The sequence below is a fragment of the Botrytis cinerea genome, chromosome 13 (genome assembly GCF_000143535.2).
Source record: "Botrytis cinerea B05.10 chromosome 13, complete sequence".
NCBI lineage: Eukaryota > Fungi > Ascomycota > Leotiomycetes > Helotiales > Sclerotiniaceae > Botrytis > Botrytis cinerea.
Genome location: NC_037322.1, coordinates 1,707,107 through 1,719,984, shown reverse-complemented (window position 1 = coordinate 1,719,984; position 12,878 = coordinate 1,707,107). Strand labels below are relative to the sequence as shown.

The 12,878-nt window shown below is 42.9% G+C and overlaps 4 protein-coding genes across 4 annotated transcripts; 2 read left to right on the top strand and 2 right to left on the bottom strand.

Annotated features, from left to right (window-relative positions):
• Positions 1–438: 438 nt before the first annotated feature.
• Positions 439–3,391, top strand: BCIN_13g04620 (hypothetical protein). The gene is made up of 4 exons (XM_001548137.2): positions 439–1,360; positions 1,475–1,602; positions 1,684–2,412; positions 2,467–3,391. The coding sequence occupies exons 1-4, from the start codon at positions 691–693 to the stop codon at positions 3,079–3,081; spliced, it is 2,142 nt and encodes a 713-aa protein (XP_001548187.1). The 5' UTR covers positions 439–690; the 3' UTR covers positions 3,082–3,391.
• Positions 3,392–3,802: 411 nt separating this feature from the next.
• On the top strand, positions 3,803–8,324 carry BCIN_13g04610 (hypothetical protein). Its single transcript, XM_001548139.2, has one exon. The coding sequence runs from the start codon at positions 4,283–4,285 to the stop codon at positions 7,913–7,915; it is 3,633 nt and encodes a 1,210-aa protein (XP_001548189.1). The 5' UTR covers positions 3,803–4,282; the 3' UTR covers positions 7,916–8,324.
• Positions 8,325–9,736: 1,412 nt separating this feature from the next.
• Positions 9,737–10,987, bottom strand: BCIN_13g04600 (hypothetical protein). Its single transcript, XM_001548140.2, has one exon. The coding sequence runs from the start codon at positions 10,844–10,846 to the stop codon at positions 9,938–9,940; it is 909 nt and encodes a 302-aa protein (XP_001548190.1). The 5' UTR covers positions 10,847–10,987; the 3' UTR covers positions 9,737–9,937.
• Positions 10,988–11,518: 531 nt separating this feature from the next.
• BCIN_13g04590 (hypothetical protein) lies at positions 11,519–12,637 on the bottom strand. Its single transcript, XM_001548141.2, has one exon. It carries the CDS (start codon positions 12,439–12,441, stop codon positions 11,644–11,646), a length of 798 nt encoding a protein of 265 aa, XP_001548191.1. The 5' UTR covers positions 12,442–12,637; the 3' UTR covers positions 11,519–11,643.
• Positions 12,638–12,878: the final 241 nt, after the last annotated feature.

Here is a 12,878-nt window from a genome sequence, read left to right as displayed (position 1 = left end):
TCTTTATGAAAAAATTCCCCTCAATTGCCACGGATTGCTTCTCCTGTACTATCTGTATCGTTCTTCCGTGCGATGATGCTTTCTTTCACCATGTCTCTCTCGCCATATCTCTACCTCACTAACCAGCATTTTATCGCTGAGTTGGCCACGCTTGTTTGATGTAGACTCGAGAACGTTGGTTATTAATAGAAAGAAGAAAGAAAAAAGCCTTCAAAACTCCGTTAGCTATTAATCTCCCGGGTCCTCATATCGAAGAATCAGAAACTGTATTCCTCTTTCTTTTAAGAAGCTGGTTTGGGAATGCATCTGTTAGTCATGTAGAAATTGTATTCTTCAGCGAAGTCTCTATGCGGCTATGTCATGTCAGTATCTATACTCGCTTGCAACTTGTACGTGCGACATGATTACCCCAAAATCTAAGTGGATTGGGGTACCAATGGGAACATGTTATTGCGCATCGCTTGATTTTGGTTTGTTCTTTCCTTCTCGTCAAAGAATGCTTCGAGAGATCCAAAGATGGTCCATCTTATCCTTCCTTTCACGATGGGTGTATTGTTCTTTCCTCTTCCGGTGGATCCTCTTCGGGTGGACCACCTTGACAATCTCTCTCCGCAATGACTTCTCATCAAGACTGCACAGCACGCCAATCTTGTTTCCTTCTCAAGTTCATGCCTAGTCTTCAAGATAGCTATGATCCGGCTACCCCCATCCCTCATAACCATTGGTTTAGGTGATATCAAGGACTACGACAGACGCACAAAACGCCGGACCAAGTTGCAGCTAAATCCACGAGCCATGCCTTTCAAACATCAAATTATTCTACCAATTAGATCCATCAGTCACAGAAGCAGAATCCATGGCCCATCTGCTGATGCTGTAGCAAGCACCGATGGAAGTCATCTCACAAATCAAACGAATCAGGGACCGGGTCAAAGCGATACTATCCCAAGACTTGCATCCCCTCTTCCATTGGAATGTGTTTTACAAATGCCTGCTCATGCTCAGGACTCTGACACCTCTGAATGGGAAAACCCATCACCCCGCTCTTCTGATGGTACAATCACAAACAACCAATTTGTGGATGGCTCTTCGTTGGAAGCAGAGCTTCCCGAGATACACAATGTCAGAAAGTCGGAGACATTCGAAGAGTGGCTAAATGCAAGGCGTGGAAAGATATTTGCGATGCAGGAGACTCAAAGTAGCCAAGAGTCGGTGGAGCTTGAAGTGGGTGATGAATCTTTCGAGAACTCTGGTATCAGGTGGCTTTCTTCCCCTTTCAAGGATAACTTCGATTACGGTGGATTTGTCGAAAGCCCTAGTCAGCAGGAAAGTGATCAAAGTCGAGGATCTTCACCTTTTGGTAAGATTATACTCTACAGGATAACTAGCATCATTCTGCTAAAACTTTGAATGCTGAACAATCTTTAAATCATTGGTTTAATCAAAATATAGCAAAATCACTAATATCTCTTAGAGCCAGAGGATGCTTCGACGACCCCTCACATTCAACCACCAGCAGCACAGAGGCTACAAGCTCGTACAAGACTACCACGCTCACCTTTGTTCTTGGCACAGAATGCATCAAGCTCACCAGAGCGGCATGTGAGTATAACCTTCACTATCGAATTTTATCGATTGCTTTGATGTCTTTCTGGGAGTAATTATTAATTCTTTAATTTGTAGACTACAGCTAGTTTGACCCCTAGAGTTGTGTCTCGCATAGCTACGCACAATACTCCAGGTTTCCTGTTTGCGCAGCCGGCTCGACGCCCTGGACCTAGCCCTCATATTCAATCTGCACGTCAACCTCGCACGTTGAGGCACCAAACGAACAGCTTTTCATTTGATGACTCGGAAAGATCTAGTGTCGCTTACGAACAAGAGAGGGCACTATCTTCATCTACAACTGATAGTCGACCACGGCCATCGGAAAGCCTCAATCTTCGTCAAGAATTGCGTGGAAGTTCTTTACAGAGTTCCCGAATACCTTCATTTGCAAGTTCCGTACATAGTCAAGAGCGTCCTGCGTCAGACCGAGAAGTATTAATACAATCACGAGAGATTGAAAGTGAGACAAATACTTATGAGCCCATTCGCGATGAAGAAATGGACCCCCACAGTCTTGTTTCAATTGCAGAACAATCAATAATATCGACTATCATTTCCGTCAATCGTTCCCAAGAATTGCATTTACCTCCACCATTCTCAACTGTCTCCAGGTCAGTCTCAAGAACAGCATCACTCCCAAGTTCTCCATCGGATGCATATCAAAGTAAAGCTTCAACCGCCAGCATCATTAGAAGTTCGTCTGGTGGCCCTTCGGGAAGTCCTTCAAGGAATGTTTCTATCTCAAGCTCCGTGATTAGTCAACTAAGCCGAGAGTATGATGAGATACAAACATCAAGCCCGCCTGTAAGTTTGCTTAGGTTCTTACTTTTACTTCTTCTGACTTTCCTCGCGCAATAGTCCGTTGGGCGTCGACGATTTAATCCTATTGTCAGAGCTGCTGCACGCTTGTTTTCGAGTCCCAATTCCCGCTCACCTCCACGCAATTCTCAACCTCCTTCACCTTCTCCATCGCCGCGTCGACGTCGCATGCGACCACGGCCAACTCCAAGAAGAGACAGCGATGCAGGTCCCCGAACATATACTCCATCCAGAGGATACTCAGTGTACAATGATTCTCTTCCTGCAGAATCTCAACCTCAGACGCCAGCCCATTTACCCGAAGCTCGACATCAATCTCGATACCATCCATCTTACACTGCACCCACAACTAGATCCATGGGTCGATTGGGAAGCATTCTTTCCGAACATGGAGCATCAACTCCAGCTCGACCAAGCGACCCTTTCTATCAAGATTCTAGCCAAAGATGGATGTATGTGACTGATGCGAGACGGGCCAGACAGAGGTCAGGTTCGCCAGCAGGTATGTCAGATGATGGTTTTCGAGGTCTTTATGGTGGGAGAGAAAATGGTGATGATGAACAGAGTTGGATTGATGGTGTTAGAGCTCGTAATGCTGAGATGAGGAATTGGCAGACTCGAAGCGATGAAGGAAGGTTAGAGGATGATGAGTAAGATGGGATTTATGGGATTTATGGGATTCAAGGGTGCCGTATTAGGGGCGCTTTAATGTGTTTTGCGTTCATGGCAAACAATGTTGACATCGGGATTTGACGTGGGAGGATTTTGGCACTATGAAGCAGTAAACTTATTATCTAACGGACAACCGTATGCATCCGAGGGTGAGTAATGCTAGATGATTATGGTTTATTGTAGGACGGGAAGAAGTGCGTGTGAGCGTGTGTGCGCGCATGTGCTTTTTTTTTAGGTATTAATATATACCTAGGTAGCTAGCGAAGAGAATGAAAATAAATATATAGAGTCACGACTTGAGAGTATCTACCGACGCTGTACTAGAAGTCTTAGAACTGTAGGTTACTAATAAGTATAATGTAACATTGCCTTCTCTGCAATAGAACACGGCCTATGTCTTTGAGGATATAAAGGAACAAAATGAAAATGTTCCAAAGCGTTCTAGATCTCCCATCACTATTGGATTGGATTCATCGCTGCAACCTTAAAGGCCGGTAGATGAATCAACATGACGTTCCTTACGGACGAGAAAGCGTGTTCGTTCAAAGTACCATACCATCCCGGGACATTCTCCGGGACAAGGGGTCAAATCAAGGTTGTGGCTGATTCCGAAAATGGCTTAGTGCAGATCTTAAATTGTGGTGAGGAGAGAAATTAATAACGATGACGATGACATACATCTTTTTCTATCTCTTTCTACGCCGAGGAACCTGAGGGACCTGGCTCTTGAGGTTAACAGGCCACACCACGGATCATAACCTCCTGTACGATACTACTTCTGGAACTTGTGTGTCGAGATCTAACTTGTTTTGGATCCGGCATTGAAATATAAGTCAGTAGAGGTAAACCAAGGTGAGCCAAGGTAAGCTTTATCAGGGAAGAGATTCCAAATCCAAGCGCGGACCATTTACTCCCAATTCCTCTTCAACTGTCTCTACGGAATTTTCTGAGTTGATGTCGGAATAAAGAAGGTGTTTTACTTGCTACTGATATACGATTGGATACTGCAGTTACACATCTCATTTCTAGAGTCCCGTCACTTCTTCCTTGATACCGTTTTACTTTTTTCTGTGCTATTGACAATTTTGTTTGTCAATGGCAATTTGAATCCGGCGAGGAGTTTCTATTTCGTCCATCATTACCACACATTCTTTCGTGTTTCTAATACTTAATACATAATATAATGTCAGGAGCACCGGCAGAAACGGCTGCTAATAGTGGACCGACATTGGCAGATGGGCCTGCACAGATTCCGTTGCAATCGAGATCATTGTCCGCCACGAAAACAGATCTTCCGGCTGCGGATATTACACATAACGTCCAACAAGAAGAGGAAAAACGACCTGACCTTGCACCTACGAAAGTATGGCAAACCGAAAGACCGCGAGCAACCACGAAATCATCTCTGCTGGCACCAGCTTACAAGAGAGGAGAAACAAATACGTCATTGTTGAATGAAGCAATTTGGAGTAGAGGCCCCGATTACAAAGATGATGGATCGACAAGCAGTAGCAGCAGCAGTAGCAGTGAGGACGAGGAAGATGCTCCAGCGGAAAAGAAGAAAAGGAACTACGTACCAGGAAAGAAGAATGTGGTCGATACGGGTGGCAGGAAACAATATAATAAATTCCAGGTTGGAAATGATGATTACAGCACCAGGGGAAGGGTATCGAAGAGAGATGGACGATTAAATATCAGCTTCAATGAGACAAACAATCGAGGATATCTCGCAAAGGCATTGGGCGCCACTTTCTTCAGCAAGGTAGAGCATGATGACATGACGGGCGAAACACCAGAAGCCAATCTTGCCCGACGTCAACGAGGAAAACTCTCACGACCTTCAGCGGAAGAAGTAGTTACTTCAAATATACCCAGACCGAGGTTGAATATTGTTGTGATGGTTATTGGTAGTCGTGGCGATATTCAACCATTTTTAAAGCTGGGAAAGAGTCTGAAGGAGTATGGACACAGAGTACGAATAGCAACACATCCCGCCTTCAGAGATTTCGTGCAGAAGGATTCTGGGCTGGAATTTTTCTCGGTTGGAGGGGACCCTGCAGAGCTTATGGCATTTATGGTCAAAAACCCAGGAATGATACCGACAATGGAAACTCTAAAGAAAGGAGAAGTAGGGAGACGAAGAGAGCAAATGGCTGAAATGTTTGAAGGTTTCTGGCGAGCATGCATCAATGCAACGGACGAGGAAAAGGATGTCACAAATCTCAAAATGATGGGAGATAAGGAGCCATTCGTTGCAGATGCTATTATTGCAAACCCTCCATGTTTTGCACACATTCATTGCGCAGAACGACTCGGCGTTCCTCTTCACCTCATGTTCACATTTCCATATACCCCAACGCAATCATTTCCACATCCTTTGGCCAATATTAAGAAAACAAACGTCGATCCAGGTTATACAAACTTTATGTCCTATCCGTTGGTGGAAATGATGACCTGGCAAGGACTAGGTGATCTCGTCAATAATTTCAGAGTAAAAACCCTAGGTCTAGAACCGGTGTCAACCTTGTGGGCTCCAGGTCAACTTTACCGTCTCAAAGTTCCATATACGTACCTGTGGTCGCCAGGCCTCGTGCCCAAACCCAAAGATTGGGGACCAGAAATTGACATTGCTGGTTTTGTTTTCCTCGATCTAGCAGATACATTCACGCCACCGGACGATCTTGTCAAATTTCTTGATGATGGAGAGCCACCAGTTTATATCGGATTTGGTTCTATTGTTGTTGATGACCCTGACAGATTTACTGAGATGATCTTTGAAGCTGTGAAGAAAGCTGGTGTAAGAGCATTGGTTTCAAAAGGATGGGGTGGCCTTGGTGGTGAGAATACACCAGATAATGTGTTCATGCTCGAAAATACACCGCATGATTGGCTCTTTCCCAAAGTCAAGGCGGTAGTGCATCATGGCGGTGCTGGAACAACTGCGATAGGTCTTAAATGTGGAAAGCCCACAATGATTGTTCCATTTTTCGGTGATCAACAGTTCTGGGGGTCTATGATTGGTACCTCGGGAGCTGGGGCGGACCCTGTTCCCTACAAGGAATTGACAGCTGATAAATTAGCAGAAGGTATCAAGCAGTGTTTGACAGACAAAGCTAGAGAAGCGGTAGAGAAGATCGCGAAGGATATTGAAGCTGAAGGTGATGGTGCACAGAATGCAGTAAAATCATTCCATCGAAGTCTTAAGCTCCGAGGCGAACATTCTATGCGCTGTTCAATTCTGGAAGATCGAGTGGCGGTTTGGACCATGAAAGGGACGAATTTGCGATTGAGCGCATTGGCTGCTGAGTTGTTAGTGGAAAGGAAGAAAATCACCTGGAAACAGTTGAGACTCATCAGACATCACGAATGGAATGATTTCGAAGGACCAGGTGAACCTATCAGCGGTGTTACAACAGCTGTTACAGGTACTGTCACGGGAATTGCTGCTGGTGTAGGTAGTATACCCTTTAAGGTCAGAAAGACTATCAAGAGAAGAAGTGTGCATGAAGAGAAGAAGAAGAGGAAATCGGAAGATACACGGAAAAGTGAAAGTGGAACTACTCTTGTTGAAAAGAAACCTGATTCTCAAGAGCATGCCGATAACTCGAATGCCTCTACGCTTAACAATCAAACGATACAAGAAGAGAGTCGTCAAGACGAGAACAGTGGTCCATCGAAGGAAATCAAAAATATAAATTCGGCAACAGAAACACACGATACCAACCCTGAGGCCGCCGCGAATTCTCCATGTGATGCTGGTATGGCAAATCATACTACAAGTGGTGAACCGACTCGGCAACACAGTCAAGCTAATCGAGAAGAACAACAAAATTCGCAAACCAAAAACATCGATAATCAATCCATGCTCTCTTCTGACCCCATAAATAATGAAGCCGAAGCAGTGGTTAAAGATATTGGGCACGGTTTTGGTGAAACGGCGGAAGCAGTAGCTCGTGCACCCATGGATCTAGCACTTGCCCTCGCTCAAGGTTTTCACAATGCCCCTCGTTTATATGGAGACACTACCGTAAGAAGACCGACGAGAATCACGGGTATGAAAAGTGGATTAAAGGCTGCTGGAGAAGAATTTATCTTTGGTATCTATGATGGCGTTACTGGATTGGTAGTGCAACCATACACTGGAGCTCGAGATCACGGCGCGTTGGGTTTCGTAAAGGGTGTAGGAATGGGTCTTACGGGTTTCGTGTTGAAGGATATTAGCGCCATTGTTGGACCTTTCGGATATACATTAAAAGGTGTCCATAAAGAAATGGTGAAGAACAAACAACCCACTGCTTTTATACGAAAAGCGAGAATGCTCCAGGGGCAACGAGATATCTACCAACTTAATAGAGATTCAAAAGAGAGAAAGGGGGTTGAAGATAGAGTTACGCATGGATGGAATGTCATACTAGAAGTATGGAAATTGATGGATGAGAAAAAACGCGACGGTGGATTGGGATTGAAGGGGAAATTGAAGGTTATGCGGGAACGTAGGACGTGGCGTTCAAATGGAGCGTTTGAGGGGGTCGGAGCTGCGGAGAAAGCGGTACAGGCGAAGAAGAGAGGGGATAAAGGAGGTGTTAAGGCGGTTTTTAAGAAACAAAGGAAGGAATTGGAGAAGGCGGAAAGGCCTAGGAAAGGAGTTGCGGCGGAATTGGAGGATGATAAAATTAGGAGACAACAGGGGGTTGAGGGAAACAACGAGGGAGAGGGAGAGGTTCATCCGGAAACAGGACATGACGAGAGACAGGTTGTGGTTGAAGAGGGAAGTGCGAAACCGGAGGGAAAGGATATACCGCAATTGATTGCTTGATTGCTGTTTTCGACTTGGCTTTCCCGATTGGTTTTCGAGCTTCGTTCGTATTTTGGGGAAACTTACTGATGATGAAACGCTATCTTCTCTTCTCTTTTTGTCCTATTTTCTCAGGGGCGGAGGCTTTATCTACGATTTTTTCCTTTGTCTTGATACCTTGGGTGCGGAGTTTGATTGGTGAGATGACGCATTTGCGTTAGGGACGAGCATTAAGTATCTCGAGTGTCTATCTACATGATATCACTCTAGTGAGCCGGATACTAAATAGTCATATGATACAATGCATATCTGGCTAAAGCATATACTAATGAATGACTGAACGAAGGGTTAGAGTAGTAGATATAGGATCAAGCAGGTTCTTAGATGGATAGTTTGATAGTGGATAAATATATAATATATGAATACTTCACTCTGATTGTGTTTTATCTTTAGGTGGATTACTAGGTTTTTGTGGATTGGGTTTGGTTTGTGATTGTAGTATTAGTGTGTTAGTAGAGAATGATCTTATGTGCTTATTAATTTTAAATATATTAAATGATAATGTAAAGTTAGGAGATGGAGTGGATGTGTGGATGGATGAATAAATTAATAGATGTATAAATAAATAAATAAATGAATAGATAAATAGATGTATCAATAATTTGATATTCTATAGAATATTGAGTGATTCTCTCTATCCATTTATATAAAGTGAGTAAGGTAAATACAGTGTTTTATTTTCGAGGAGGTGCTTAAGCGAAGGGGCGACGGGGATACAAATAGGGATAGAAAATTCGCGCACGAGAAGCAAGCTTATTAAGGGATATATATGCATAATAGAGAGGATGGTTAGTGCGATCTCGCTTGTTGTATTAATAAGGATTCTTAGATCATATCTCTAGAGAGAAAATCAAAATCAACATCAACATCAAAAGGGGGGAGAGAGATTATTAGATGGGTTTATTGTGTAGGGAAAGATCTAGATGTGGAATGGGTTGGTGTGGTGTGGTGTGGAAGGAGGTGGGTGGGGGTGGGGGTGGATGGTGAGTGCGTGTTGTGTTGTGTTGAGGTTTTTTTGGAAGGGGGGGCGGGGGGTTGATGATATCTTATTCGGCAAATTATTCTCATGCCTCTTTAGATTCTGCAATACATTCTAGCTCTTTTGTTTTTTTGTTTTTTTTTTTTTTTATAAAAAAAAAAAAAAAAAAAAAAAAAGGCTAGAATCCATCATGAATTCCATGGAAAATTTTACAATATTTTCATTTTTCAGATTCTTGATCTAATCACACTACCGATTTCATTATAGAATCTACCTTCCCATCGTGGAATCTCCGATAGAATCGAAGGGGCGTGAGATCAAAACACGTGTGGATTTTAGGACATGAGAGAGAGTAACTTGCCGTCATATTATCTAATTTCGGACGCGTTTTTTTTGGGGGGGGGGGAGATTTTGCATCCTCGTGTCCGGTCCTGTTACCCCTCTGCTTCTGCTTCTGCTTCCTCTCTCTCATCTTCTGAGATCTTTGTGTCTTTTTGGCAAGAATGTATTTGATTTTTTTTTTTTTTTTTTTTTTTTTCTTTTTTTTTCTTTTCTTTTCTCGAATTTCGTGGATTGGTTGGTGATTGCGGATGTTACTTCTGTTCTGCTGAAAGTGATGGAGGTTTACTCGTGTGCGGTTTAGATTTTCTGAAGGAAGCTAGGATCTATCAATTTGAGACGGATTATGTGTATATATGCTAACTTTCGTAGAATAGAGATTCGGTGGTATGAGAGTAGTTTATCGGGGATATCAAGATGGCAAGAGGTTTTTGGGATAGTAAAGAAAGGAGGTAAAAGCAGGCTGGTGTGTTGTTATTGTTGTTATTGTTATTATTATTATTGTTGTCTAATGTAATCTAATCTATTGGAGTATTGGAACTTTGGAATCTTGAGATAAAGGAGATGTAAGAGAGCGAAGTAGAGAGATTTGAAAGTGTTCCTTCTATCCTCTTCACCTACCACAATTCCCTCGCTCATTCATCTCTTTCGCTACCACGACTCTATCATCTGTGATACCTACCCACGCCGCGATAACCACGTCTTTCGGAATTGGAATAGGTTGATCGAGGAATAATAACGGATGGTTCGACGCCCCAGCCGGGACCCGAAGCTGTCTCGTTTGCTGTGGCAATGTTGTCTAATTGCTCGTTGTCGTACTCGTCGTCGTATTGGTCGTATAGTTCTTGGGCGAAAAAGGGTTGGACTGTGGGTGGTTGGTGAAAGTATGGAGGTTGGGGTTGTTGGGGTGTGTATTGAGTAATATTTTGGCCTTGGGCACTTGAGTATGTGTTTTGAGCTGCTGGTGGGCGAATGGATGGATATGTGGGAATAGACGCAGGAGGTGCCATTTGTTCATGGTCGTTGCTGTCAGCAAAAGCCTGACCGTGGAGATATCCTCCCTCTACCTCGGTTACGACAGGGGCATTGTTAAAGATCCTACTCATTCCCAACCGACAGCTATTTTTTTCATTTAGATGTTTCCACTTCCATTGAGGATAGGATTCGGTGGAATTTATAGGGGGTCTTGCATTGCAAACTTCGCAGACACTAGGGTTTCGGCCAACATTCAGTGCTACCGGTTCCGTTCCCGGTGGCATGGGTCGGTTCAAGACTGACATGCCTACGTATGGGTGTGCAGGTTCCCAAGGATCATATCTAGTGTAATCTGCAACATCATCAGAGACATCTCTTGGATTGCTGGCCATGTAATCGTTGAATTCCATGTGGTTTGCGGAATATTGATGCTGAGGTGGTCCAACACCATGATAATGTGATGCCGAGAGTGGAGAGCGTTGCTGATCGTTTTGTCGCGGTGGCTCTTGACTAGATCTTTCACTACCATGATATTGTCTCGATGATGATAACTGGTGTGGGTCTCTTGTACGCCTTTCGCTTCTCCTATGGTCCGACATATCTCTTTGTCTAAATGATTGAGTTGGGTTAACTCAATTTGAAGCCGACCTTTTGAATGGAACTGTTTGATTTTTGAAAGATTGGAATGCGTATTTATGTAGGTTTCTATAGATGTAGAAATTTAGAAGCAAGTTTAAGTCTACAGAAAGCACTTCTAATCGGGGAAACGCAGTGTTTATGAGCACATTTGGGAGCTGGAAAAGCGTATCAAAGATGATTCGAAAGGTACGAAAATTGTACATTCATGTACCAATGTGACTCGAAAATGGAATAAAGAACATATTCATAGCTCAGAATATCATAATTATATATTACTCATGGGCTTTGATATTATATGACTCGAAGAAGAGTTTCTCACGATGATGATGCAATGAGTACGATGTAATGACTATAGTACAAGTGAGGTTTACTTGAGTATTGTTCTCGAAATAAGGTTATATGTGATTTTCAAATGAGTTCAAAAATACTATTAATCTCAATCTTACAAGTGAGGCTCTATGAGAGTACAAAAGCCTCCAAATAGTGAAATTATATAATTCTTTATATATTTTCCGTAACCATTCCAAAGTATTTTAAAAGCAGAGGCAAAATGATCAAGGTGGTTTCTGAGCAATTACACTCACTAAACGTCACTTGAGAAAAGATTTCATAATATTAGAGATTCAACGTGTTGATATTATTTTTCTACTTTTTGTAATAACTAGTTATGATGACTTTTTTTCCCTTGTGATTATGAAATCACAAGAAATTTTGAGAACTTCCCTCTATCCTCTACACCTTCGCTACTACGAACACTCTAGCTCCTTCGGCTACCACCAGCACGACGATATCCACGGCGGCTACTACCACTATTGCGGGTAGTAGATGTATGTCCCCGTCCTTGAGATGCGCTAATAGTTGTCTCAGGAGCATGTCGCGCTTCTGAACCGTGAGCAGGACTGGAATTGTGAGATGCATCACCAGCGTAAGAGTTGTCATGCATCTCGGTTGGATATTGGGTGTACCCCTGATCTTGCTGGCTAGAATCAAGCCATGTCGATGGGTAATCAGTTTGATAAGCGTTAGGGGAGAGTACCTGATCTTGCTGACTAGGACCAGTTGTTGAATCTAGCCATGTCGATGGGTAATTAGTTTGATAGGCGTTAGGGGAGAGTCCTTGATCTGAAAACTGCTGCTCTTGGGGATATTGAGGTGAGTGTGGGATAAAATAAGCTCGAGTTTCTTGTGTCTGAAGTTGAGGGTTTGGATCTTGAAGTGGTACATATCCCTCAGGTGCATAAATAGGATCCGGCATCGTTGCAAACGCTTCTCTCTCATATCTGCATGTGTTATCCAGGTAGGCTCTTCTACACTCGATATTGTCGTTAATATGCTGTACTTTCCAATTTTCACTATAGTCAGTCTGTGCATCGCATCCTCCACAATGATTCTTATCATATGATGATCTTAGGACTCGTGCTACTGGCTCGCCTCCTGCTGGAAATCCGGATCTTAGCATTCCCATGCCTACGCCGGCGGATATAACAGTGTCATCGTAGGCTGAGTGATCGAATGGATTACTATCACTACTGTAATAACTACCGTGATCTGACATATCTTTTGATTTGCTGGATACCAAGAATGGAGAAGTTTTTCTTATTCTGCTGGAAATCTAATCTAAGAATGGCTGCCAATGACGTACTGAACTCGATGTATACGAATGGATGTTCGTAGAAGGTATTCGTAGTGCTATGTGCTCTATGATCTCTTGTATTGGAATAGGCTATTGAAAATTTGATAGATGTTCTCTCGATGTAAGTGCATGAATGTGGAACCGTATGGGCGTATGGTTTAGATGTAAATGTAGAAGCAGATGTGAAACTACAGAACTCGATTCCAAAAAGAGGAGATGCAATCCTTTTGTGAAAACTTGGTAGATGGAAATGAGCAGTTGGGGTGACTTGAATATTAAAAAAAAATGGCATATTCATTAGGTTAAAATGTTATGAATACATATTTTATTTATTTATAAAAAATTGTGTAATCGCTGAA

Bases quoted from the DNA above. Each gene is read 5' to 3' on its own strand.
- BCIN_13g04610 (XM_001548139.2), top strand. From the start codon at position 4,283: ATGTCAGGAGCACCGGCAGAAACGGCTGCTAATAGTGGACCGACATTG.
- BCIN_13g04620 (XM_001548137.2), top strand. From the start codon at position 691: ATGATCCGGCTACCCCCATCCCTCATAACCATTGGTTTAGGTGATATC. The intron at 1,603-1,683 runs GTGAGTATAACC...TTTAATTTGTAG, and splicing joins CAAGCTCACCAGAGCGGCAT to ACTACAGCTAGTTTGACCCC. The intron at 2,413-2,466 runs GTAAGTTTGCTT...CTCGCGCAATAG, and splicing joins TACAAACATCAAGCCCGCCT to TCCGTTGGGCGTCGACGATT.
- BCIN_13g04600 (XM_001548140.2), bottom strand. From the start codon at position 10,846: ATGTCGGACCATAGGAGAAGCGAAAGGCGTACAAGAGACCCACACCAG.
- BCIN_13g04590 (XM_001548141.2), bottom strand. From the start codon at position 12,441: ATGTCAGATCACGGTAGTTATTACAGTAGTGATAGTAATCCATTCGAT.